The sequence below is a fragment of the Microcaecilia unicolor genome, chromosome 10, assembly GCF_901765095.1.
Source record: "Microcaecilia unicolor chromosome 10, aMicUni1.1, whole genome shotgun sequence".
Classification (NCBI taxonomy): Eukaryota; Metazoa; Chordata; class Amphibia; order Gymnophiona; family Siphonopidae; genus Microcaecilia; species Microcaecilia unicolor.
Window position 1 is genome coordinate 113,108,921 of NC_044040.1, and position 24,979 is coordinate 113,133,899.

Sequence of the window (24,979 nt, forward strand, 5' to 3'; positions counted from 1 at the left end):
TTAAAAGCAATCTCAAAATGTTGGGCTTTAAAGCTGGATTTGAATAAGGCTAGAGAAGGAACATAACATAATCACCATTTAAAGTGGCAATTATCAAACCACTTCTTAAAAAGACTAATTCTGACCCTGTGGTACTAAAATATTTTCATCCAGTATCAAATTTTCCTTTTCTCTCTAAACTACTTGAAACTATAGTGTTTGACCAACTACAATCTCACATTGAATCAGGTCTGTACATAGGGCACAGTACAGAAACTGTAGTTACTGCACTAGTTAGCGAATTACACAGGCATTTAGATGTGGGCTGTATAGCACTGATAGTGTCTTTAGACCTATCAGCTATTTTGATTTGGTGAATCATTGGCTACTTCTCCAGCGTCTTGCAACATTAGGTGCTACTGGAATGGTATTCAGTTGGTTCTCTTCTTTCCTGGCCTCTCACACTTTTCAAGTGAAACAGTCAGCATTTTCTTTCTGTTTGCTTGTTCCATATCATCATGCTGATCAATCCATAGACTGGTGGGTTGTGTCCATCTACCAGCAGGTGGAGATAGAGAGCAAACTTTTGCCTCCCTATATGTGGTCATGTGCTGCCGAAACTCCTCAGTATGTTCTCTATCTCAGCAGGTGGTGGTCACACACAGCAGCAGCTCTGGCTAGGCCTCCAAGCCTAATTTTTAGGTTTTGTTGAGTGCCTGGGGTTGAGGGCTCTTCTTGAGCAAGTGCAAACCTGGTGGAGCCAGGTCCCTCCTTTTCTCCCCCCTCCCGCTGGCTCCGTTAAAAAAAAAAAAAAAAAAAATTTTGAACGTCCTTAAAGGCGTTTATTTCGACGTTTATTTAAACGTTTATTGCAGCTACTCACTGGGACACCAGGTCGTTACAGCTCGGAGCGGAAAGCAGGTAATTTTTACCTTTTTATAGCAGGCAGGGGGTTCCCCGATTGATCTCCACGTGGCCTATGGCGTCGGAGGGCGAGGGCGCAAAGAGTCGCTCCCCTGATCGCTTGGGCGCTTCTAGAGGGGATGCGGGGGTCTTAAAGTCTGATTCGCCCTTGTTGGGTGACAGTTTCGTGACCGATGAGTGTCCCGGTCCTTCCTCCGGTGTGGCGGTTTTTCCCGCCATAAACGCCCATCCCCCGCTGCTCGTCTCCGCCATCTTGGCCGGCCACGCGGCTCGGACGGCTTCTTCTTGGGCCGCCCTTGAGGTGGGAGACATTAATGCCATGAACGCCCTTAATTTGGGCGACGGCACAAAAGCGGCTAAAGTTAAGCGCCGTTTTTCCCGCGCGGCTCCTTCGCGGAGTGTCGCGCCGGACGCCATCTTGGATGCTCAGCATGTCTCTCCTCCGCTCTTGCGAGCGCCGGTTGAGGGTGCGTCTAGGGCTGTAGCCCAGGCTGCGGAAGTGCACAGTCTGGGGGGTTTCTCCCCCGAGTTTGTTTTGCTGCTGCATCAGGCCTTCCTTATGCAAAACGCTGCCCCTGCTCCCTCGTCTGGTAAAGAGGTTGAGGCCCCCGGAGGTAAACGCCCTCGGGTTGATTCCCAGGCCTTGGAGGACTTTGTCTCCTCCGATGTAGATGAGGGCAGCGTATCTGAGTTCTCCCAACGGTCCTTTGCGGATTCCTTGGAGGAGACAGATCCCCGCTCGGATGGAGCGGATGACCCCTCTGCAGCGCGGCTCTTTAGCTCAGAGGATTTTCCCAACCTGTTAATGCAGGCCATGGGCATTTTGAAGATTTCCTCTCCGGAGGACGTCTCTCCCTCAGCCCCTGTTGGCTCTGCCATTATGCTGGGGACGAAGCGCCCGCATAGAACCTTCCACGTGCATGATGCCATGCACACCTTAATTTCGGCTCAGTGGGATGTCCCGGAAGCGAGCCTTAAAGTGGTTAGGGCTATGTCCCGCCTCTATCCTTTGCCTGAAAGTGAACGTGAGGCCTATCTGTGGCCTACCGTGGTTTCTTTAATCACTGCGGTGACTAAGAAAACGGCGTTGCCGGTGGAAGGTGGCACGGCCCTATAGGACGCCCAAGACAGAAGATTGGAGGCGGCCTTAAGGTCGTCCTTTGAGGCGGCTGCTTTAAGTTTGCAGGCCTCAGTTTGCGGCTCCTATGTGGCCAGGGCGTGCCTGACTATGGTGCAGCGGGCTTCCCCCTCGGATCATTCCTTGAGGGCTGATTGGCCGGCCCTGGAATCGGGCTTAGCCTATTTGGCAGACTTGCTGTATGATGTCTTGAGGGCCTCAGCTAAAGGCATGGCTCAGACAATCTCTGCGCGGCGGTGGCTTTGGCTGAAGCATAGGTCTGCTGACCACGCCTCTAAATCCCGCCTGGCTAGATTGCCTTTTAAAGGCAAGCTGCTCTTTGGGGTCGAGCTAGACAAAATCGTGACCGATCTCGGCACGTCTAAGGGCAAGAGGTTACCAGAGGTCAGGGCTCGGGCTAGTGCTCGCCCCGGTACCTCCAGAGGACGGTTTCAGGAAGCCCGTCGGTACCCGCCCGGGCAGGTCGGGCTCCTCTGCCCCCTCTTCCTTCAAGAGGAAATTCTCCCCCAAGCAGCATTCCTTTCGCAGAGACCGCCGTCCCGGAGGTGCTCCCTCCGGTCCTCCCCTAGGGTCTCGTACCCAATGACGGGGCCTTGGTCCACGCCCCAGTGCAGATTGGAGGACGGCTGTCCTCGTTTCTGGGCGAGTGAATCACAGTAACTTCAGACGCTTGAGTGCTGGAAGTCATCAGAGACGGCTACAAGCTAGAGTTCTGCCGACCCTTAAGAGACGGGTTTGTACTCTCTCCCTGCAAGTCTCCGGTCAAAGCTGTGGCAGTGCAGCAGACCTTGGACAATCTGATCCGCCTGGGTGCGGTCGTTCCGGTGCCAGAAAATCAGATTGGCAAGGGACGTTACTCCATTTACTTTGTGGTACCAAAGAAAGGAGGTTCTGTACGGCCTATCCTCGACCTCAAGGGGTCAATCAGGCTCTTTCGCATGGAGACCCTCCGCTCTGTTATAGCGGCAGTGCAGGCAGGAGAGTTCCTGGCATCCTTGGACATCAAGGAAGCGTACTTGCATATTCCCATCTGGCCTCCTCATCAACGCTTTCTGCGTTTTGCAGTACTGAGCCGACACTTCCAGTTCAGAGCCCTCCCGTTCGGGTTGGCTACTGCTCCGCGGACCTTCTCCAAAGTAATGGTGGTCATCGCGGCCTTCCTGAGGAAGGAAGGGAGTACAAGTCCATCCTTATCTGGACGACTGGTTGATCCGAGCCCCCTCTTATGCAGAGTGCGGCAAAGCTGTGAACCGGGTGGTTGCTCTTTTGAGCTCCCTGGGGTGGATCATCAACTGGGAGGAAAGCCAGCTGCGCCCAACTCAGTCCCTGGAGTATCTGGGAGTTCGATTCGACACCCAAGTGGGCAGAGTGTTCCTGCCAGACAATCGGATTGTCAAGCTTCAGGCTCAGATGGACCAGTTCCTAGTAACCTCTCCTCTTCGGGCTTGGGACTATGTGCAGCTGTTGGGCTCTATGACGGCCACGATGGAAGTAGTGCCCTGGGCCAGGGCTCATATGAGACCACTACTACACTCTCTACTGCAGCGCTGGACTCCGATGTCGGAGGATTATGCTGTGCGCCTTCCCTTGGACCCAGCAGTGCGCAAGGCGCTGAGCTGGTGGACGCAGACAGACAAGTTGTCTGCAGGAATGCCTCTGGTGACCCCGGAGTGGATTGTCGTCACGACGGACGCCTCTTTGTCGGGCTGGGGAGCCCACTGCTTGGGAAGAACAGCGCAGGGGCTCTGGTCTCCTGCAGAGGTAAAGTGGTCTATCAACCTCCTGGAACTCAGAGCCATTCGGTTGGCGCTTTTGGAGTTCATCCCGGTACTGGCGTTGAAGCCTGTACGGGTCCTGTCGGACAATGCCACGGCTGTGGCCTATGTCAACTGCCAGGGAGGTACCAAGAGCGCCCCTCTAGCCAAGGAGGCCATTAATCTATGCCAGTGGGCGGAAGCGAACCTGGAACAGCTGTCAGCGGCCCACATTGCCGGAGTCATGAATGTCAAGGCAGACTTTCTCAGTCGCCATACCTTGGAGCCCGGAGAGTGGCAGCTATCTGTTCAGGCGTTCTTGGACATCACGAAGCGCTGGGGCCAGCCGAGCCTAGATCTGATGGCGTCATCGGCCAATTGCCAAGTGCCGCGCTTTTTCAGCAGAGGACGGGACCCTCGATCCCTGGGAGTAGATGCTCTTCTCCAACAGTGGCCGACACAAGAGCTTCTCTATGTGTTCCCGCCCTGGCCCATGTTGGGCAGGGTGCTAGACCGGGTGGCAAAGCATCCGGGCCGGATAATCCTGGTGGGTCCGGATTGGCCCAGACGTCCCTGGTATGCGGACTTGATCAGGCTCTCAGTGGACGAAACTCTGCGACTGCCAGGGGAGCAGGGCCTGTTACATCAGGGTCCCGTGGTGATGGAGGATCCCTCCCCCCTTTGGTCTTACGGCCTGGCTATTGAGCGGCAGAGTCTGAGGAAGAAGGGCTTCTCAGACAAGGTCATCGCCACTCTGCTGAGAGCGAGGAAGCGCTCTACTTCTACTGCTTACGCCAGGGTTTGGCGTACCTTTGCAGCGTGGTGTGAAGCAGGTTCACTTTCTCCATTTACGGCTCCAATTTCTTCAGTGCTGGCGTTCCTGCAAGAAGGTCTGGAGAAAGGCCTGTCGCTCAGTTCCCTGAAAGTCCAGGTAGCGGCCCTGACTTGCTTCAGGGGCCGCCTGAAGGGTGCTTCCCTGGCTTTGCAGCCAGATGTGGTGCGTTTCCTCAAGGGAGTTAATCACCTGCGCCCTCCTCTGCACTCAGTGGTGCCTGCGTGGAATCTCAACCTGGTGCTAAGAGCCTTACAAAGCCGCCTTTTGAATCCTTGTCGAGGGCATCTCTGAAAGACCTGACGTTGAAAGCAGTCTTTTTGGTGGCTATCACTTCAGCCAGAAGAGTTTCCGAGCTCCAGGCACTCTCTTGTCGAGAGCTTTTTCTGCAGTTCACTGAGGCAGGAGTGACTATTCGCACAGTGCCTTCCTTCCTTCCCAAGATTGTTTCTCGCTTCCATGTGAGTCAGCAGCTCTGTCTCCCTTCCTTTCGTAGGGAGGACTACCCAGAAGAGTATTCTGCTCTCAAATATCTGGATGTGAGACGGGTCATCATCAGATACTTGGAAGTGACCAATGATTTCCGGAAGTCGGATCATCTGTTTGTCCTGTTTGCAGGTCCTCGTAAGGGTCTGCAGGCTGCTAAGCCTACAGTGGCAAGATGGGTCAAGGAAGCCATTGCAGCGGCTTATGTGGCCGCGGGGAAGGTGCCGCCTATTCAGTTGAAGGCCCACTCCACTAGAGCTCAGGCGGCCTCGATGGCAGAGGCCGGGTCCGTCTCCTTGGAAGAGATTTGCAAGGCGGCAACTTGGGCGTCGGCCCATACCTTCTCCAGACATTACCGCTTGACTGTGGCTGCTCGGGCGGAGGCCCGGTTTGGAGCTTCAGTGTTGCGGTCAGGGATTTCAATGTCCCGCCCTGGGTGAGTACTGCTTCGGTACATCCCACCAGTCTATGGATTGATCAGCATGATGATATGGAAGGTAAAATTATGTATCATACCTGATAATTTTCTTTCCATTAATCATAGCTGATCAATCCATAGCCCCTCCCAGATATCTGTACTGTTTATATTTTGGTTGAATTTTAGGTTAAAGTTTAGTCTTCAGTTACTTCAGGAGGACTTCGTGTTCAAGTTTTTTCACTTGGATTCTTCAAGAGTTGAGACGAGTTTGTGTTACAGTGAGCTGCTGCATTCCTCTCCCCTCCGTTTTACGGGGCTGGATTGAGACTTAAATTCTGCCGGCACTCCCTCCCGCTTCGTGCGGCTGTAGGGCAGCTTTGTACCCCTCCCGCTTCGGCAGTGTTAGGGTCAGTCAGCTCCTCCCGCGGTTGCGGTTGCAGGATAAGCCAGATCCCCCCGCATCGGCGGGGTGGTGTCCCTCCCCCGCTCCGCGGGGATGAGCTGGACGGATTCCCCTCCCCCACTTGTGTGGGGATGAGCTGGGTTAATTCCCCTCCCCCGTTTCGGCGGTGGTGAGCTGGGCAGAGTGTCCCTTTGTGGGTGTAATTCTCTAAGTGCTGAGTCCTGCGGATGGAGCTTTGATATCGACATACTGAGGAGTTTCCGGCAGCACATGACCACATATAGGGAGGCAAACGTTTGCTCTCTATCTCCACCTGCTGGTAGATGGACACAACCCACCAGTCTATGGATTGATCAGCTATGATTAATGGAAAGAAAATTATCAGGTATGATACATAATTTTACCTTATCCTATGGTGTACCGCAGGAATCAGTACTTTCACCACTTCTGTTTAACTGTTTCTTAAGTCCACTAGCTCTTCTAATTCAAACGCATGGTATTCATTTTCGTATGCAGATGACATTCTTTAGTATATTATTTATTTATTTAATACATTTATACCCCACATTTTCCCACCAGTTGCAGGCTCAATGTGGCTTACACAAAACCGCAGGGTAGGCTATTATACCTCAAGTACGTCTATAGACCTCCAGCCTCTACAACTCTATCCCCGTGAGATAGCCAATGGCTTAAGGAACATCGGCTCATACTCAATCCAGACAAAACAGTGGCCTGTTGGATTTCTGGGGATGCCTCTCCACCATCACTTACACTGACCCTTTTTGATAGACCTGTACCTTGACTCATCACTTTCTTTTTCGTTACAAATTTCCACTGTACTCAAAATGGATTTTTACTGTGTAAACTAAGTGCCTTTGCAATTATATAGGCAATGACTTCCTCCATACATTATTCTATGCTTACATTAATTCAAGGTACGACTACTATAACATTTTTTATGCAGGAGTGACAAAATCCAACCTTAAGCACTTATTGTACACCACTCTGACTTGCCCTTCCAAAAGGACAAGTCATTTATTAAATTTAATATTAAATTTAATAAATGATATGACACTAATTAAAGAAGCTTATTCTAGGCATGTAGCACATGATGGAAAGTGTTGAGTTTTTGGTGGAGGAGAGGGGCACATAAGAGCAGCTTGCCTGAAACAAGGAATGTAAATGTCCATGTCATATATGTACTGTGTGTTTTATAAGTTATTCCACATGCTGTGTGTTTCAGAGGTAACACTGTGCAGAAGGAAGGCCGAATGAGTTATGCGGACTTTGTGTGGTTCCTGATTTCAGAGGAAGACAAAAAGACTCCTACCAGGTAGTTCAGGCCAAGCCAAGAGCATATCGCATGAAAAAGGTAGTATTTTTGAAAAATAGTTTTCTGAAAATATTTTATATGCACTTGAAAACAATTCTTACTGTATTAGAGACAAATGATTATAATAAGTGTGTTGGGAAGGTTTTTGTACCTTACAATAACTGTATGATAACCTTCTAAGAAAATATTACAAGTGGATTACATGAATACTTTTGAACAAGTTGTCATAGATTGTGGCGAGTGTGTTTTTTGTTTTTCTGTTTATCACAGCCAATTCTGTTTTTCAAGAAACGTGCACCTTTGCAGATCCTCCAAAAGCCAATAAGGAATGTATAGTATAGTAATCAGGAAGGAGGGTGATCTATTCCAAATCTCAGACCAACAACAAGGTGTTGATGGGGTGTGTAGGACTGGCTCAAGGAACTGGGGCATCGTGAGCCAACTTTTGGTTCAGTGCCCCTCCCCCCACTCACCATCAGCATCCCCTCTAATCTAGTCTAATCTAATCTAGAGCTCTTATGGACAGCTTAATCCTGAAAAGGGTTCTGAGCAATTTACATATAGAAAGCCAATGCATTCATTAGGAATTACTATTTAAAAGGAAACAACAGTAAAAGCATTCATTAATCTTCATTTTTTTAAAATATTTTTGGAACAGGTAAGTATTTAAATGTTTTTTAAATAACCCATAGGAAGGTAATGATTTAATATACAAAGGTAAAGCATTCCAGATAGAAACCAGCTGAAAAGAAAATGGGCTATCCCATATTCTTTTTAAACTGAAGCTCTTTAGATATGGAAAACAAACAGTACAGTGTCCCACAGATGGAACAGAGGCGGAAAACCAGGATTATAGAAACATAGAAGAATGAAGGCAGATAAGGACATAAAAACATAAGAATCGCCATACTGGGTCAGACCAGTGGTCCATCTAGCCCAGTATCCTGCTTTCAACAGTGGCCATTCCAGATCACAAGTACCTGGCAGAAATAGTAGCAACATTCCATTCTACCAATCCCAGGTCAAGCAGTGGCTTCCCTCATGTCAAACACAACAGCAAACTATGGACATTTCCTCCAGGAACTTGTCTAAACTTTTTTTTAAGCAGATATACTAACCTCCAGTACCACATCCACCTGCTATGAGTTCCAGAGCTTAACTATTCTTTGAGTGAAAAAATATTTCCTCCTATATGTATTAAAAGTATTTCCATGTAATTTACTGGAGTGTCCCCTAGTCTTTGTACTTTTTGAAAGTGTAAATAATCAATTTATATTTATCCATTCTACACCACTCAGGATTTTGTAGACCTCAGTCATATCCCCCCCTCAGCCGTCTCTTTTTCGAGCTGAAGAATCCTAATATTCTTGGTCTTATTTACCATCTCTTTCCTAATAATTCCTAGAATCCTGGTGGTTTTTTTGGCTGTCACCACACTCTGGGCAGAAGATTTCAGAGTATTGTCTGTGATGAGACCTAGATCTTTTTCTTGGGTACTGACTCCTAAATCAGTGGCGTAGCCAGACAGCCAATTTTGGGTGGGCCTGAGCACAAAGTGGGTGGGCACAAAATTTTCTCTCTTCCCCAGCACTTCCCAATTCAAAATATAAATACTTTAGCAGATGAGGATCCCCAATCTCTGTCAGCTGAAGGCCTCCAGTAAAGATGGCCAGAACTCCTCTCCACCAAGCCCAGTAGGCAGCAGCAACTCCTCGAGCCACTGGTGCCAGCACCCCATACATGCTTAGTTGTCAGTGGCTCCAGGATGCTGCCCCCATCTGCCAAGCTCAGTAGAAGGCATCTCTGGCCAGCTTCAGAAGAGACCCCAGCTAGTAGGGCTTGGGAATCCCCACTAGCTACAGCAAGGGTCAGGGCTGTCGTTAACCATGCTGGTGACCAGGGCAGAAAATAAAGCCCCTCCCCCAATTCCCTCTCCTCTCCAATCTCCTCATCTGCCGTTAAAGTCACACTGACAGACCATCACAAATTAGAAATAAAAATATATAGACAAAATTGAACTGGGAACCTCAGCATGTACTGCAACACTGGAGAAAAAAACCCCAAAACAAAACAAAAGCGCATTTCCACACAACAAAAATACATCTGCTATGCACATTTCCCAAAGTTAACATATTCCATTTAAAATATTCAAAGTAAAATGATTTTTCTACCTTTGTTGTCTGAACATTTTATTTTTCCATCATGTTGGTTCCAATTTCTGTCTGTCTTCTGCTAATTCTTCAAGCGGTTGTCCATTTGTCTTTTTTCTCCTGTCGTTTCATTTCCTCACTACACCTACCTCTGAAATATTGATCCTTCCATTTTAGCTCTTTCCTTTCTTTTTTTTTTCTTTTCTGCCTCTGTACACTCAAAATTTCATCCTCTTTCTAAATCTTTTCCTTCTTTTTACTTTTCAGATATCTATCACATTTCCATCTCCTAGCTCTCCCATTCCCCATCTCTCTCCGCAGCTTTCCATTCCCTTCCATCTTCGATCTATACACCATTACCATATTTCTACCCCCTGTGATCACTATTCTCTCATTTTTTCCTTGCCATCTCCACTCCCTGGGCCTCTCCCCCATGCTTTCTACCATTCCCAGTGTCTCCCTCCCTCCACCCTTCCAGCCCAGCATCTGTTCCCTCTTTCTACCCTCTTCACCCTCGTAGCCTGATATTTCCCTATCTCTTTTACCTCCCACCACCAGCATCTTCCTGTCCCATCTCTCTCCCCTCCCCCATTGTCCAGCATTTTTCCATTTCTCTTCCCTACCATCCATTTTCTATCTTCTCTCCCTGGACCCATCTTCCCTCTTTCTCCTCTCCCTTCCACTTCCATGTCCAACACGTTTTCTTCTCCCATGCCCTTTCTCTCCCTCTCCCCATCCCACCCATATCCAACAATTTTCCCTCTCTTTCCCCTTGCAGCATCTCTCCGTCCCTCCCCCCACCTACTTCTACTCTGTCTTAGTCACTCCCTCATCCCAACAGTGCTCCTGTCTCTCCCCGATCCCCCACCCACCACACACACACACAAGTTTTTTCCCTCCCTTTCCCCAGTCTGGCACGCTGGCTGCAGGCCTTCTTTCCCCTCCCTCCCCTTCGGGCAGCGCCTCAATCTAACGCTACAGCTGAGCAGAGCTGCACGGCACCGGGTCCGTCTCTGTCCTGCCACTACTTCTGTCCTCCGGCTCCGTTGTCATCTTTGTTCGTTCTTCTGCTGCTTATCTGCAGCGGTTCCGGATCTGCGCGCTGCCAAGGCTATCTGTATGCTGCCTGCTGCGACTGCTTCCTCTGCGCTGGCCCCGCCTTCTGAAGAGGCGGGGCCAGCACAGAGGAAGCAGTCGCAGGCAGCACACAGGCAGCCTTGGTAGCGCGCAGAATCGCAAATCCGGAACCGCTGCAGATAAGCAGCAGAAGGGCCGACGACGAGGCGATTTTCTTCTTTTACAGCAGCGCTGCAGATGCGAGGCGCCATGCTGCACAGTGCCTGGTGGACGGAGCTGGTAGGCAGGTGGGGACTGTGTCGGGAGGGGGGTGGACGGAGCTGGTAGGGACTCGCCAGCGGAGCACCCCCCCACCCGTTGACACCCGGGGCGGACCGCCCCCACCACCCCGCCCTTGCTATGCCACTGGTTGGGACCACTGTTTTTTAACATATTTATAAATGATTTAGATATGGGACTAACTAGTGAGGTAATTAAATTTACTGATGACACAAAGTTATTCAAAGTTGTTAAATCGCAAGAGGATTGTGAAAAATTGCAAGACAACCTTACAAGACTGGGAGATTGGGCATCCAAATGGCAGGTGACGTTTAATGTGAGCAAGTGCAAAGTGATGAATGTGGGAAAAAGGAACCCGAACTATAGCTACGTGATGCAAGGTTCTGCGTTAGGAGCCACTGACCAGGAAAAGGATCTAGGAGTCATCATTGACGATACTTTGAAACCCTCTGCTCAGTGTGCTGCAGCGGCAAAGAAAGCAAATAGAATGTTAGGTATTATTAGGAAAGGAATGGAAAATAAAAACAAGGATGTTATAATGCCTTTGTATCGCTCCATGGTGTGATTGCATCTTGAATACCGTGTGCAATTCTGGTCACCGCATCTTAAAAAAGATATAGTGGAACTAGAAAAGGTACAGAGAAGGGCGACGAAAATGATAAAGGGTTGGGACAACTTGCCTAGGAGGAAAGGCTGAAATGGCTAGGGCTCTTCAGTTTGGAGAAAAGAAGGCTGCAGGGAAATATGATAGAGGTCTATAAAATAATGAGTTGAGTGGAACGGGTAGATGTGAATCGCTTGTTTACTCTTTCCAAAAATACTAGGACTAGGGGGCATGCAATAAAGCTGCAAAGTAGTAAATTTAAAATGAATTGGAGAAAATATTCTTTCACTCAATGTGTAATTAAACTCTGGAATTCGTTGCCAGAGAATGTGGTAAAAGCAGTTAGCTTAGCGAGGTTTAAAAAAGGTTTGGATGGCTTCCTAAAAGAAAAGTCCATAAGCCATTATTAAAAGGGACTTGGGGAAAATGCACTGATTATTTCTAGGATAAGCAGTATAAAATGTATTGTACTGTTTTGGGATCTTGCCAGGTACTTGTGACCTGGATTAGCCACTGTTGGAAACAGGATACTGGGCTTGATGGACCTTCGGTCTGTCCCAGTATGGCAACACTTATGTACTTATCAGATTTCTTTCAGTTCCTCCACATTGCCACCCTTGAAAACAATTTCCAGTACAGGTAAATTTCTTATATCTTCTTCTGCAAAGAATTCATTCAATCTGTCTGCTATAACCTTGTCCTCCCTAAGAGCCCCTTTTGCTCCTTCATGACCTAATGGTCTGTGGAGAAGACACTGTGGCTTCCACAGCAATCTTCTGCTTGCCAAAAGCATAGGCTGAGTTTATAGCTGGTTTGGGACCACAAAAATGCTGAAAAGGTTTGTTCACATCCCCCAAGTGATCTCAGGTTTCCAAACACTTTTCTCCATCTCTCCCTGGGTTGCCTTGCTGTTAAACCCTGGTCAGGGCTTCCTCCCTGACTCGGTGAGTTCCCAGAATCCTCCCTACTCCACCCCTTCTGGGTCCTCTCCAGCCTGGGATGTTCCCGCTCTACTCCCCTATGTTTCCTGGTCTTTAACATGGTGCAAAAGATAGGTCACCCTCAAGGTCGTTGACCCGTTCAAAACAGATGCAGATCAGTCTTTCAGTTTCACTTCTCAGTGTTCCTTGGTTCAGGGAATGGGCTCAACAACTTCAGAATCAGTTCTGTTTTAGCATGCCACCACCCACATAGCCATCCCTGTCCGGCTACTACCACACGAGCAGGTTCCTGTTCTTTGCCCTAACTATCCTAGGGTGATGTATATCCAAACTGTCTGCATATAGGGGAATCTTGAAAGGGTCTGACTGGAACTGGAAGCTTTCTTTACTGCATGGCAGGATATACACTCTGTCAGATTTTGTCCTTTTGATGTGCTTGAAAAAGTAAGTGTTTTGGTCTCTGCAGTAAGTTTTTCTTCATATTTTCCTTTAGCCTTTTTTATCAATGCTTTGCATTTAGCTTGACAGTGCTTATGATGCTTCTTTTCTTCATTCAGATCCTTTTTCTGTTCTTTGAAAGATGTCATTTGGCTCTAATAGCCTCTTTCATTTTGTCACTAACCTGGTGGAGAGTCCTTGGACCGTCAAGAGGTCTGACCTAATCTCGAGGCCCAAACAATGGCAGATGAGTCACAGAGCTGCGGAGTGGACCATAGAGGTCAGAAAGGGCTGCGTTGGACAGCAGGAATGGAACAGGGCTGGCTTGGCTAGGTTAAGCTGGCTTGACTTGGCTAGGTTGTGCTGGCTTGGCTTGGTTGAGCTGGCAAGCAGCCTGGCAGGAACTCCTCTCAGACAAGGAACACAGACTCGAAAGCACAGACAGCCTCCAGTGTCCAGGTTTTGACGCACCCGCCTTTGTTCCTCCCCCTGTGCTTGACATCACGTGATGGATTCTCACCCCAGAAGATGTCATCAGCTGCATGGCCCCACCAGCGATGATGTGATCTGGAAGGTAAGCTGGACGAAAACTGGTGGGTGCCTCCCTCACAAGGTTCTTTTCCTCTCTGAAGGGGATCCGGGCTTCCAAGGGAACTTACGATGGAATCAATGAAGAAGTGTCGGGTTGTGAACCTGGGTGGCTGACTCTCAGAAGTTGTCCTCTGGGCCACACCCCTTCCAGGCAATGAGATACTGTGGATAACCTTTCGGAAATCTAAGATGATCTGGACCTCATACTCCCCCTCGGTCTCCATGGTGACTGGAAGAGGTGTGGGGGGAATCTGGGCCCCCTTCCTCAGGATCAGGGGTTTCAGGAGGGCAACGTGGAAGGTGTTATTGATGCGTAGCATACGATGCAGCTGTAACTGAGAGGTGACTAGGCTCACTTCTCGAATATTAGGATATGGTCCCCCCTTCAGTCCGTTCAGAACTCTGCTGCACGTCTTATCTTCCGCCTCGACTGATATACTCATATCACCCCTCTCCTCAAGTCACTTCACTGGCTTCCGATCAGGTACCGCATACAGTTCAAGCTTCTCCTACTAACCTACAAATGCACTCGATCTGCAGCCCCTCCTTACCTCTCTACCTTCATCTCCCCCTACGTTCCTACCCGTAACCTCCGCTCCCAAGACAAATCCCTCCCTTCTCCACCACTGCCAACTCCAGGCTCCGCCCTTTCTGCCTCACCTCACCCCATGCTTGGAACAAAATCCCTGAGCCCATTCGCCAGGCCCCCTCCCTGCCCATCTTCAAGTCCTTGCTCAAAGCCCACCTCTTCAATGTCGCTTTCGGCACCTAACCACTACACCTCTTCTCAGGAAATTTAGACTGCCCCAACTTGACATTTCGTCCTTTAGATTGTAAGCTCCTTTGAGCAGGGACCATCCTTCTTTGTTAATTTGTACAGCGCTGCGTAACCCTAGTAGCGCTCTAGAAATGTTAAGTAGTAGTAACATAGTAACATAGTAGATGACGGCAGAAAAAGACCTGCATGGTCCATCCAGTCTGCCCAAGACAAACTCATATGTGTATACCTTACCTTGAATTTGTACCTGTCCTTTTCAGGGCACAGACCATATAAGTCTGCCCAGCAGTATTTCCCGCCTCCCAACCACCAGTCCCGCCTCCCATCATCGGCTCTGGTACAGACCGTATAAGTCTGCCCTCCCCTATCCTAGCCTCCCAACCACCAACCCCTCTTCCCCTCACCTGCTCCGCCACCCAATTTCAGCTAAACTTCTGAGGATCCATTCCTTATGCACAGGATTCCTTTATGCATATCCCACGCATGTTTGAACTCCGTTACCGTTTTCATCTCAACCACCTCCCGCGGGAGGGCATTCCAAGCGTCCACCACCCTCTCCGTGAAAAAATACTTCCTGACATCTTTCCTGAGTCTGCCCCCCTTCAATCTCATTTCATGTCCTCTTGTTCTACCTCCTTCGCATCTCCGGAAAAGGTTCGTTTGCGGATTAATACTTTTCAAATATTTGAACGTCTGTATCATATCACGTTTCTCCTTTCTTCCAGAGTATACATGTTCAGGTCATCAAGTCTCTCCTCATACGTCTTGTAACGCAAATCCTTTACCATTCTCGTAGCTTTTCTTTGCATCGCTTCAATTCTTTTTACATCCTTCGCAAGGTACGGCCTCCAAAACTGAACACAATTCTCCAGGTGGGGCCTCACCAATGACTTATACAGGGGCAGCAACACCCCCTTTCTTCTGCTGGTCACACCTCTCTCTATACAGCCTAACAACCTTCTAGTTACGGCCACCGCCTTGTCACACTGTTTCGTCGTCTTCAGATCCTCAGATACTATCACCCCAAGATCCCTCTCCCCGTCCGTTCCTATCAGACTCTCCCCGCCTAACACATACATCTCCCAAGGATTTCTATTCCCTAAGTGCAGACTCAAGAAAAATGTCAGGAAGTATTTTTTCACGGAGAGAGTAGTGGATGCTTGGAATGCCCTCCCGCGGGAGGTGGTGGAAATGAAAACGGTAACAGAATTCAAGCACGCGTGGGATAAACATAAAGGAATAGATCCTAAGGAGCTTAGCCGAAATTGGGTGGCACACCCGGTGGCGGGAGGTGGGGATAGTGCTGGGCAGACTTACACGGTGTTTGCCCTGAAAAGGACAGGTACAAATCAAGGTAAGGTATATACAAAAAGTAGCACATATGAGTTTATCTTGTTGGGCAGACTGGATGGATTATGCAGGTCTTTTTCTGCCGTCATCTACTATGTTACTATGTTACCTGTTCCACTCCACTCATTATTTTATAGACTTCTATCATATCTCCCCTTAGCTGTCTCTTCTCCAAGCTGAAGAGTCCTAGACGCGTCAGCCTTTCCTCATAGGGGAGTCATCCCATCCCCTTTATCATTTTCGTCGCCCTTCTCTGTACCTTTTCTAATTCCACTATATCTTTTTTGAGATGGGGTGACCAGAATTGAACACAATATTCAAGGTGCGACCGCACCATGGACCGATACAAAGGCATTATAATGTCTTCACTTTTGTTTTCCATTTCTTTCTTTTTTTTTTTTTTGAATTATATTTTTATTAAAGGTTTTGTCATACAGAGAATACTGGCATTTATAATCTGCTTAACCATCAAATTCAAGGTGGAATACAAAAGTAAACACAAAATCAAACAACCCCCCCCCCCCCCCGGAAATTAACCCCACCCCCCCAAAAAAAAAAAAAAATATCATAAGCATAATCAAAGTCAAAGTTCCATGGCAACACCCGGAGACAAATTGCAGGGTTACACAAATTCAAGGAGTGCTATGTGGCTCCTGACAAAAAAGGTCTAAACGAGCCCAGGTCCTCAAAACAGACTTAATGTTTCGACGTCTATGGGCCAAAATTGTTTCATATTTTCTGATCACGCATATATAACTCCACCATTCATTATAATTCAGGTACACATTATTTTTCCAATTGGAGACAATTAAATGCAAGGCAACAGCTAGCAGTATGTTATACAATTTCTTATCAGACTCCAAAAGAGGGATAGTCGGACAAGAAGCTCGTAAGATCACAACCTCATAAGAGAGCGCAGTGGACTCAGGCAAGTGAAAGATAAGACACATTTTTGACCAAATTAGTTGCCAGTAAGCTCTGACGTTTTTACAGTAGAAAACCATATGTGCCAGTGAACCATCTCTTTCTTGACAAGACCAGCAGTTGAAGTTGACACTCTTAGTGATTCTGGCCACTCGAGCAGGAGTCCAATAGGCTTTGTGAAAGATAAAATATGAGGATTGAGATATTGCTGCTGACTTCGTGGGACGTATGGAGTTAACCCAGAAAATAGACCAATCAAATTCAGATGCATCCAAACCAAATTTCGCTTCCCAAGTCAATGGAGCAACTGCATCGGCATATAGATCCTGAAGTTTTTTATATAGCAGAGAAGCCTTCTTACGACCTGATGTAATAGTGTGACAAAAGGAGATAAACTCTGAAGGATTCGAGATAAGTGAATTGGAGACCTGAAAGGTTGAAATATATGTGGAGATGTCCTTCCATGTGCTAGAATCTAGCAAAGAAACATTATACAATGCAGACAGAGCAGCAGGCGATAACAGAGTACCAGCAATATACAGTTGCGACAGCTGCCATACACCCCTCTCTTGCCATTCCGCTGTTTGAGACTGCAGGAGACCAGCTGGAAAACCAGAGTTATACCTAATGTTCTATTTGCTTTCTTAGCTGCCGTAGCACACTAAGCAGAGCATTTTAATGTATCATCAACAACGCCACCAAGATCCCTTTCTTGGTCGGTGACTCCTAACGTGGAACCTTGCATTACGTAGCTATAGTTCGGGTTCCTCTTTCCCACATGCATCACTTTGCACGTGCTCACATTAAACGTCATCTTCCATTTAGACTCCTAGTCTCGTAAGGTCCTCTTGTAATTTTTCACAATCCTGTCGTGATTTAACAACTTTGAATAACTTTGTGTCGTCAGCAAATTTAATTACCTCACTAGTTACTCTGATCTATAAATCATTTATGAATATGTTAAAAAGCAGCATTCCCAGCACAGACCCCTGAGGAACCCCACTATCTACCCTTCTCCATTGAGAATACTGACCATTTAACCCTACTCTCTGTTTACTTGTGTATCTGGAATTTCAGAAGGCGTTTGACAAAGTTCCTCATGAAAGACTCCACAGGAAATTGGAGAGTCATGGGATAGGAGGTAGTGTTCTATTGTGGATTAAAAACTGGTTAAAAGATAGAAAACAGAGAGTAGGGTTAAATGGTCAGTATTCTCAATGGAGAAGGCTAGTTAGTGGGGTTCCCCAGGGATCTGTGCTTTTTAACATATTTATAAATGACCTAGAGATGGGAGTAACTAGTTAGGTAATTTAAATCTGCTGATGACACAAAGTTATTCAAAGTCGTTAAATCGCAGGAGGATTGTGAAAAATTACAAGAGGACCATACGAGACTTGGGGTCTAAATGGCAGATGACGTTTAATGTGAGCAAGTGCAAAGTGATGCATGTGGGAAAGAGGAACCCGAATTATAGCTATGTCATGCAAGGTTCCACGTTAAGAGTCACGGACCAAGAAAGGGATCAAGCTGTTGTCGTTGATGATACGTTGAAACCTTCTACTCAGTGTGCTGCTGCGGCTAAGAAAGCAAATAGAATGTTAGGTATTATTAGGAAAAGAATGGAAAAAATGAGGATTTTATAATGCCTTTGTATCGCTCCATGGTGCGACCGCACCTCGAATATTGTGTTCAATTCTGGTCGCTGCATCTCAAAAAAGATATAGTGGAATTAGAAAAGGTGCAGAGAAAGGTGACGAAAATGATAAAGGGGATGGGACGACTTCCCTATGAGGAAAGGCTAAAGCGGCTAAGGCTCTTCAGCTTAGAGAAAAGGCGGCTGAGGGGAGATATGATAGAGGTCTATAAAATAATGAGTGGAGTTGAACGGGTAGATGTGAAGCATCTGTTTACGCTTTCCAAAAATACTAGGACTAGGGGGCATGCGATGAAGCTACAATGTAGTAAATTTAAAACGAATTGGAGAAAAATTTTCTTCACTCAACGTGTAATCAAACTGTGGAATTTGTTGCCAGAGAATGTGGTAAAGGCAGTTAGCTTAGCGGATTTTTTAAAAAGTTTGGACGGCTTCCTAAAGGAAAAGTCCATAGACCGTTATTAAATGGGCTTGGGGAAAATCCACTATTTTGGGGATAAGCAGTATAAAATGTTTTGTACTTTTTAGGATCTTGCCAGGTATTTGTGACCTGGATTGGCCACTGTTGGAAACAGGATGCTGGGCTTGATGGACCTTTGTTCTTTCCCAGTATGGCAATACTTTCGTATTTACTTACAATGTCAACACAATACTCTTGTCACATTGTTTCTTCACCTTCAGTGTTAGTCTGGTTGTGAGCCCTTGGACCCCAGTCCAGGCTTAGTATAGGGGTTAGGCCAACGCTGAGGGTGGGCTGAGCAGGCACTACACAGTACCCCAGCTACCTAGCCCTGTACACACACGCAGCAACCAACTTGCACCTCCAAAAAAGGGAAGATAGGGCAATCAGGCAGGCCTCACGGCCTATTGGGAACCGATTCAGTCAGAATTCAAGCATGCGGGCCTCACGGCCTAACTGGAACCGACTCATACTTAGGAAGGGGAGAAAGAGACTAAACGAGGGGTCCCCCACGGGGACCGGAGCACCAGCAACACCCTCGGTGCTGGTAATCAAGGAGAAAGGGAAGCATACACAGAAACACATCAAGCCATAGCCCACCACACACAAAGAAGGTGAGGGACTGGAATATAAGATACTGTAGGCAGAGACCCTTAGCAGACAGGAAAGGGAAAAGTCCGCAAAACGGAGTGCGGAGTCTAACACACACACCCCGCACAGAAAGGGACAGTGCTCTGTAATACAGGAGGTAGTACAGCAAAGAAAGGACTGAAACAGTCACAAAGGGAAGACTGCAGTAAACATACAAGTGCCAGAAGCAGAGAAGCTCTGCAGACAAAGGGTTAAACCAAGCTCAGCTCACACACAGCAACCAGAGGCAGGGAAGACTGCAGACAATGGTTAATCAGGAGTACAATGAAAGAGCAAACAAACACCCCCCACAGAGAGAAACAAAAGGGTCCCGAGTCTGCTACCAGGGCAGGACCTGCCAAGCAGAAAACAAACAGGTCACAAAGGGAACTCCAAAGGAAGGGGAAGCAAAACAAACAAACTGGAACAGAACGAGGTAAGAACTCACCACACAGCACTACAGCCCAAACAGAGAAATCCAGGTGCAGTGAGAGAGGTAATTAGACACACGCAGGCAGCAGCCGACAGACAGAGACAGAGCAACAGAAACTGCAATCAAAGGAAAGGAGTAATAACTCCACGCCAGCACAGAGCTAATAGCTCAGACAGAGCAAAGGTAAGGCTTCAGCAGAATTGAAGTAACTCCAAAGCAGGGGTTGTAGGGAAAGGTCAGCTTAAGTAGATCAGACTGACATCAGCTCATCCCCTGACGGACCAATCGGGAGCAGTTCCAAGCATTCCCCTGTCTGACTAGCAGAATTCTAACAGAATCATAACATTCAGATCCTCGGACTCCTGAGTCGAGCTTACTATTCTCTCCTCTCCTATCCGGTATCTCTCTTTCGGGTTTCTGCACCCCAAGTGCATCCCTCTGCACTTCTTGGCATTAAATGTTAACTTATTTCTACAGAAAAAAACATATACTAAAAAACAAACTAACTAAACACAAACAACCTATTTATAGTGATGCAGTGATGCAATGTGCTATGTTTTTTTCTTTTTTTTTATATATGCAAATCGTGCTCAGTGTCTGGGCTTGTCCCACAGGACTCACTTGCAGTACGAAACTGCTTTGTTTACCCGATTCTACATCATAAGACCCCTACCTCTTCCTCACTATGTTATTCTATCAGGTTTGTGAATCCAGTGTCTTCATGTGACTGAATACCAAGTGGACATCGGGCAGGTTCTTCTTTTCCCGCTGTTTTGGCTACTGATTACTATTATGTTGTCTGATGTCAGTAATATGCCTGAATTTTATCCTCCATAGATTTTCAAGGGAGTATCAAATACAAGTTGTGTCACAAGGGAGTACCAAACACACTACTTATCTTAATGTGGAGTGGTAGCGGTGATGGTTGAAAGTTTGTCCTGCTGGGATCCCAGTCTGTAAGGTGGCATACAATGAAATGACTGTAATCCACAATCAATTCCCTATTCCGAGTTTCGATATCCAGGGTCTTTTTTCCAATTATTTAGCACTTTTTCAGTTCCCTACATGCGAGCATGTTTCGCTTGGTGGCGTCTTCAGGGGAACGGTATGCTATAATAAATATAATGCAGTGTATAACTAGCACATTAATTTGTCACTTCTCTTGCAGCATTAAATATATCTATGCACAGTAATCTAAACATTCACACCAGTGAAATATGGCCAAATCCTCGCCGGCTAACCTGTGGCGGGAACAGAACAGCCTCAACTCTCCACCAGCTGGGACGCCGGTGCATAAGCGGTAACCCATCTCCTGACTACTTCCCTTGTATTTAACTATTAAAAAGGTGTGTCAATGCCCACCAATCAATTTCCTTGTTTAGGCCATGTTAACTGCCAGACCCTCGACCATTCTTCTAACGTTCAGAGATCCCTTCTCATCATTTCTACTCTCTCCAGGGTATCCGCTCTATTGGCTATTTTCGTGTCATTCGTAAAAAGGCAAACCTTTCCTTCCAAACCTTTAGCAGTATCACCCACAAATATATTAAACAAAATAGGCCCCAGCATCAACCCTTGAGGAACTCCACTGCTCACCTTCTTTCCTCCGAGCAGATTCCATTTACTACCACCCTTTGCCACCTGTTGGTCAACCAGTTTCCTATCCAGTTCACCACTTTCGGTCCTAAGTTCAACCCTTTCAGCTTATTCATGACTCTTCTGTGGGGGACCGTATCAAAGGCTTTGCTGAAATCCAAGAAGATTACATCTAGTTCACGTCCTTCATCCAGTTCTTTGGTCACCGAGGAGGATTTGGGGGGGACACCGGTGCCGGAAAGAATATTTGAAGCGGGGGAGTCGGAGAAACTAAACAAATTCTCTGTAACCTTGGAGGATGTAATGGGTCAGTTCAGCAAGCTGAAGAGTAGTAAATCACCGGGACCTGATGGTATTCATCCCAGAGTATTAATAGAACTAAAAAATGAACTTGCGGAGCTACTGTTAGAAATATGCAATCTGTCCCTAAAATCGAGCGTAATACCGGAAGACTGGAGGGTAGCCAATGTTACTCCGATTTTTAAGAAAGGTTCCAGAGGAGATCCGGGAAATTATAGACCGGTGAGTCTGACGTCGGTGCCGGGCAAGATGGTGGAGGCTATTATTAAGAATAAAATTGCAGAGCATATACAAAAACATGGACTGATGAGACAAAGTCAGCACGGATTTAGTGAAGGGAAGTCTTGCCTCACCAATCTAATGCATTTTTTTGAGGGGGTAAGCAAACATGTGGACAATGGGGAGCCGGTTGATATTGTATATCTGGATTTTCAGAAGGCGTTTGACAAAGTGCCGCACGAAAGACTCCTGAAGAAATTGCAGAGTCATGGAATCGGAGGTAGGGTATTATTATGGATTAAGAACTGGTTGAAAGATAGGAAGCAGAGAGTAGGATTGCGTGGCCAGTATTCTCAGTGGAGGAGGGTAGTTAGTGGGGTCCCGCAGGGGTCTGTGCTGGGTCCGTTGCTTTTTAATGTATTTATAAATGACCTAGAGATGGGAATAACTAGTGAGGTAATTAAATTCGCCGATGACACAAAATTATTCAGGGTCGTCAAGTCGCAGGAGGAATGTGAACGATTACAGGAGGACCTTGCGAGACTGGGAGAATGGGCGTGCAAGTGGCAGATGAAGTTCAATGTTGACAAGTGCAAAGTGATGCATGTGGGTAAGAGGAACCCGAATTATAGCTACGTCTTGCAAGGTTCCGCGTTAGGAGTTACGGATCAAGAAAGGGATCTGGGTGTCGTCGTCGATGATACGCTGAAACCTTCTGCTCAGTGTGCTGCTGCGGCTAGGAAAGCGAATGGAATGTTGGGTGTTATTAAGAAGGGTATGGAGTCCAGGTGTGCGGATGTTATAATGCCGTTGTATCGCTCCATGGTGCGACCGCACCTGGAGTATTGTGTTCAGTACTGGTCTCCGTATCTCAAAAAAGATATAGTAGAATTGGAAAAGGTACAGCGAAGGGCGACGAAAATGATAGTGGGGATGGGACGACTTTCCTATGAAGAGAGGCTGAGAAGGCTAGGGCTTTTCAGCTTGGAGAAGAGACGGCTGAGGGGAGATATGATAGAAGTGTATAAAATAATGAGTGGAATGGATCGGGTGGATGTGAAGCGACTGTTCACGCTATCCAAAAATACTAGGACTAGAGGGCATGAGTTGAAGCTACAGTGTGGTAAATTTAAAACGAATCGGAGAAAATTCTTCTTCACCCAACGTGTAATTAGACTCTGGAATTCATTGCCGGAGAACGTGGTACGGGCGGTTAGCTTGACGGAGTTTAAAAAGGGGTTAGATAGATTCCTAAAGGACAAGTCCATAGACCGCTATTAAATGGACTGGAAAAATTCCTCATTTTTAGGTATAACTTGTCTGGAATGTTTTTACGTTTGGGGAGCGTGCCAGGTGCCCTTGACCTGGATTGGCCACTGTCGGTGACAGGATGCTGGGCTAGATGGACCTTTGGTCTTTCCCAGTATGGCACTACTTATGTACTTATGTACTTATGTCACCCAGTCAAAGAAGTCAATAAGATTCTTTTTGCAGGATTTTCCTTTGGTAAAGCCATGTTGCCTCGGGTCCTGTAACCCATTGGTTTGTAGAGATTAAACGAGCAGATTAAAGTGACATCCAAAGGATTTTATTAGAGATATCGTATATAATCTTATATACGATATCTCTAATAAAATCCTTTGGATGTCACTTTGATCTGCTCGTTTATTCTCCATGTTGGATCTTGCAGATCGCTTGCCTTGTTGTTTTTTGGGACACCCATTGGTTTGTAGAAAGTTAACTATCCTTTCTTTCAGCAGCGACTCCATTATTTTTCCTACCACCGACATGAGACTTACCGGTCTGTAGTTTCCCACTTCTTCCCTATCTCCACTTTTGTGAGAGAGACCACATCTGCTCGTCTCCAATCCCGCGTTACCTCTCCTGTCTCTAAAGATCTATTAAATAAATCTTTAACAGGTCCCGCCAGTACCTCTCTGAGCTCCTTCAGTATCTTAGGATGTATCCCATCTGGCCCCATAGCCTTTTCCACTTTCAGATTCTCCAGCTGTTTATAAACAGACAGAGATTTAAATTTAGCCTGGATTGTACTGGTAGCTAATAAAGTTTTTCCAAAAATGGTGTGATGTGGTTACAGTAATCCAGTCTTGATGTTTTCATGGCATGCACAACTGGGATAAGATTTACCTGTATGAAAGGAGAAAGGCAGCATAGCTGTCGTTAATAGTAGAAGCAGCTCTTGAAGGTTGCTTGGATTTGGGGAATCAGTAAGTGTTGACTCTAACTATTTCTAGGTTCCTGACTTGTAATTTGAGGGGGAGTTCGTACTTCCCAAAAGAGATTTTGATGTCAGGTATGTGTCCACTTGTGTTAGGGACTCAGAGAAGCTTGTTTTTACTTTGGTTCATGTAAAGTTTATTGTGCTTAGCCCATTCTTGAACTGGAGGGGCCTAGTGGTTAGGGTGGTGGACTCTGGTCCTGGGGAACTGAGGAACTGAGTTCAATTCCCACTTCAGGCACAGGCAGCTCCTTGTGAGGGCAAGTCACTTAACCCTCCATTGCCCCAGGTACAAATATAAGTACCTGTATATAATATGTAAGCCGCATTGAGCCTTCCATGAGTGGGAAAGCGCGGGGTACAAATGTAACAATAAATAAATAAAAATGTTAAATAAGTTTATTCAGGGCTGTAGGTAAGTCAGGTTCAATGGGTACGAGGAGCTGCACATGACCCATGTAGGTGTAGAATTAAGTGTCCATTGACTGAATCAACTCGGCTAGTGACTTGAGGTAGATATTGAACAGAATGGGTGACATTATCGATCCTTGTGGTATCCCACAGGTCAGTGCCCATACTAGTGATGAGGTGGTGCCAAACATTTTGGATTTTTGTCTGTCTGATAGAATCTGAACCACACATTGATACCTCTAAGGTAAGCTTTCAAGGTCTGTCCTTTCCTGGTTCTCTTCCTACCTCTCCCTCCGCACCTTTAGTGTTCACTCTGGTGGATCCTCTTCTACTTCTATCCCTCTTCCTGCCGACGTACATCAGGGTTCTGTTCTTGGTCCCCTCCTCTGTTCTATCTACACTTCTTCCCTTGGTTCATTAATCTCATCCCATGGCTTTTCCTACCATCTCTATGCTTATGGCTCCCAAATCTACCTTTCTACCCCTGATATCTCACCTTGCATCCAAACCAAAGTTTCAGCGTGCTTGTCTGACATTGCTGTCTGGATGTCTCAACGCCACCTGAAATTAAATATGACCAAAACCGAGCTTCTCATTTTCCCCCCCAAACCCACCTCCCCGCTCCCCCCGTTTTCTCT

General features: G+C 46.9%; 1 protein-coding gene across 1 annotated transcript in view; it reads left to right on the forward strand.

Annotated features, from left to right (window-relative positions):
- The window catches only part of PPP2R3A (protein phosphatase 2 regulatory subunit B''alpha), a 1,495,967-nt gene that overhangs the window by 919,474 nt on the left and 551,514 nt on the right, over positions 1 to 24,979 (forward strand). Inside the window, 1 exon segment of the mRNA XM_030217215.1 lies at positions 7,178 to 7,267. Within this exon segment, the coding sequence (XP_030073075.1) occupies positions 7,178 to 7,267 (90 nt within the window).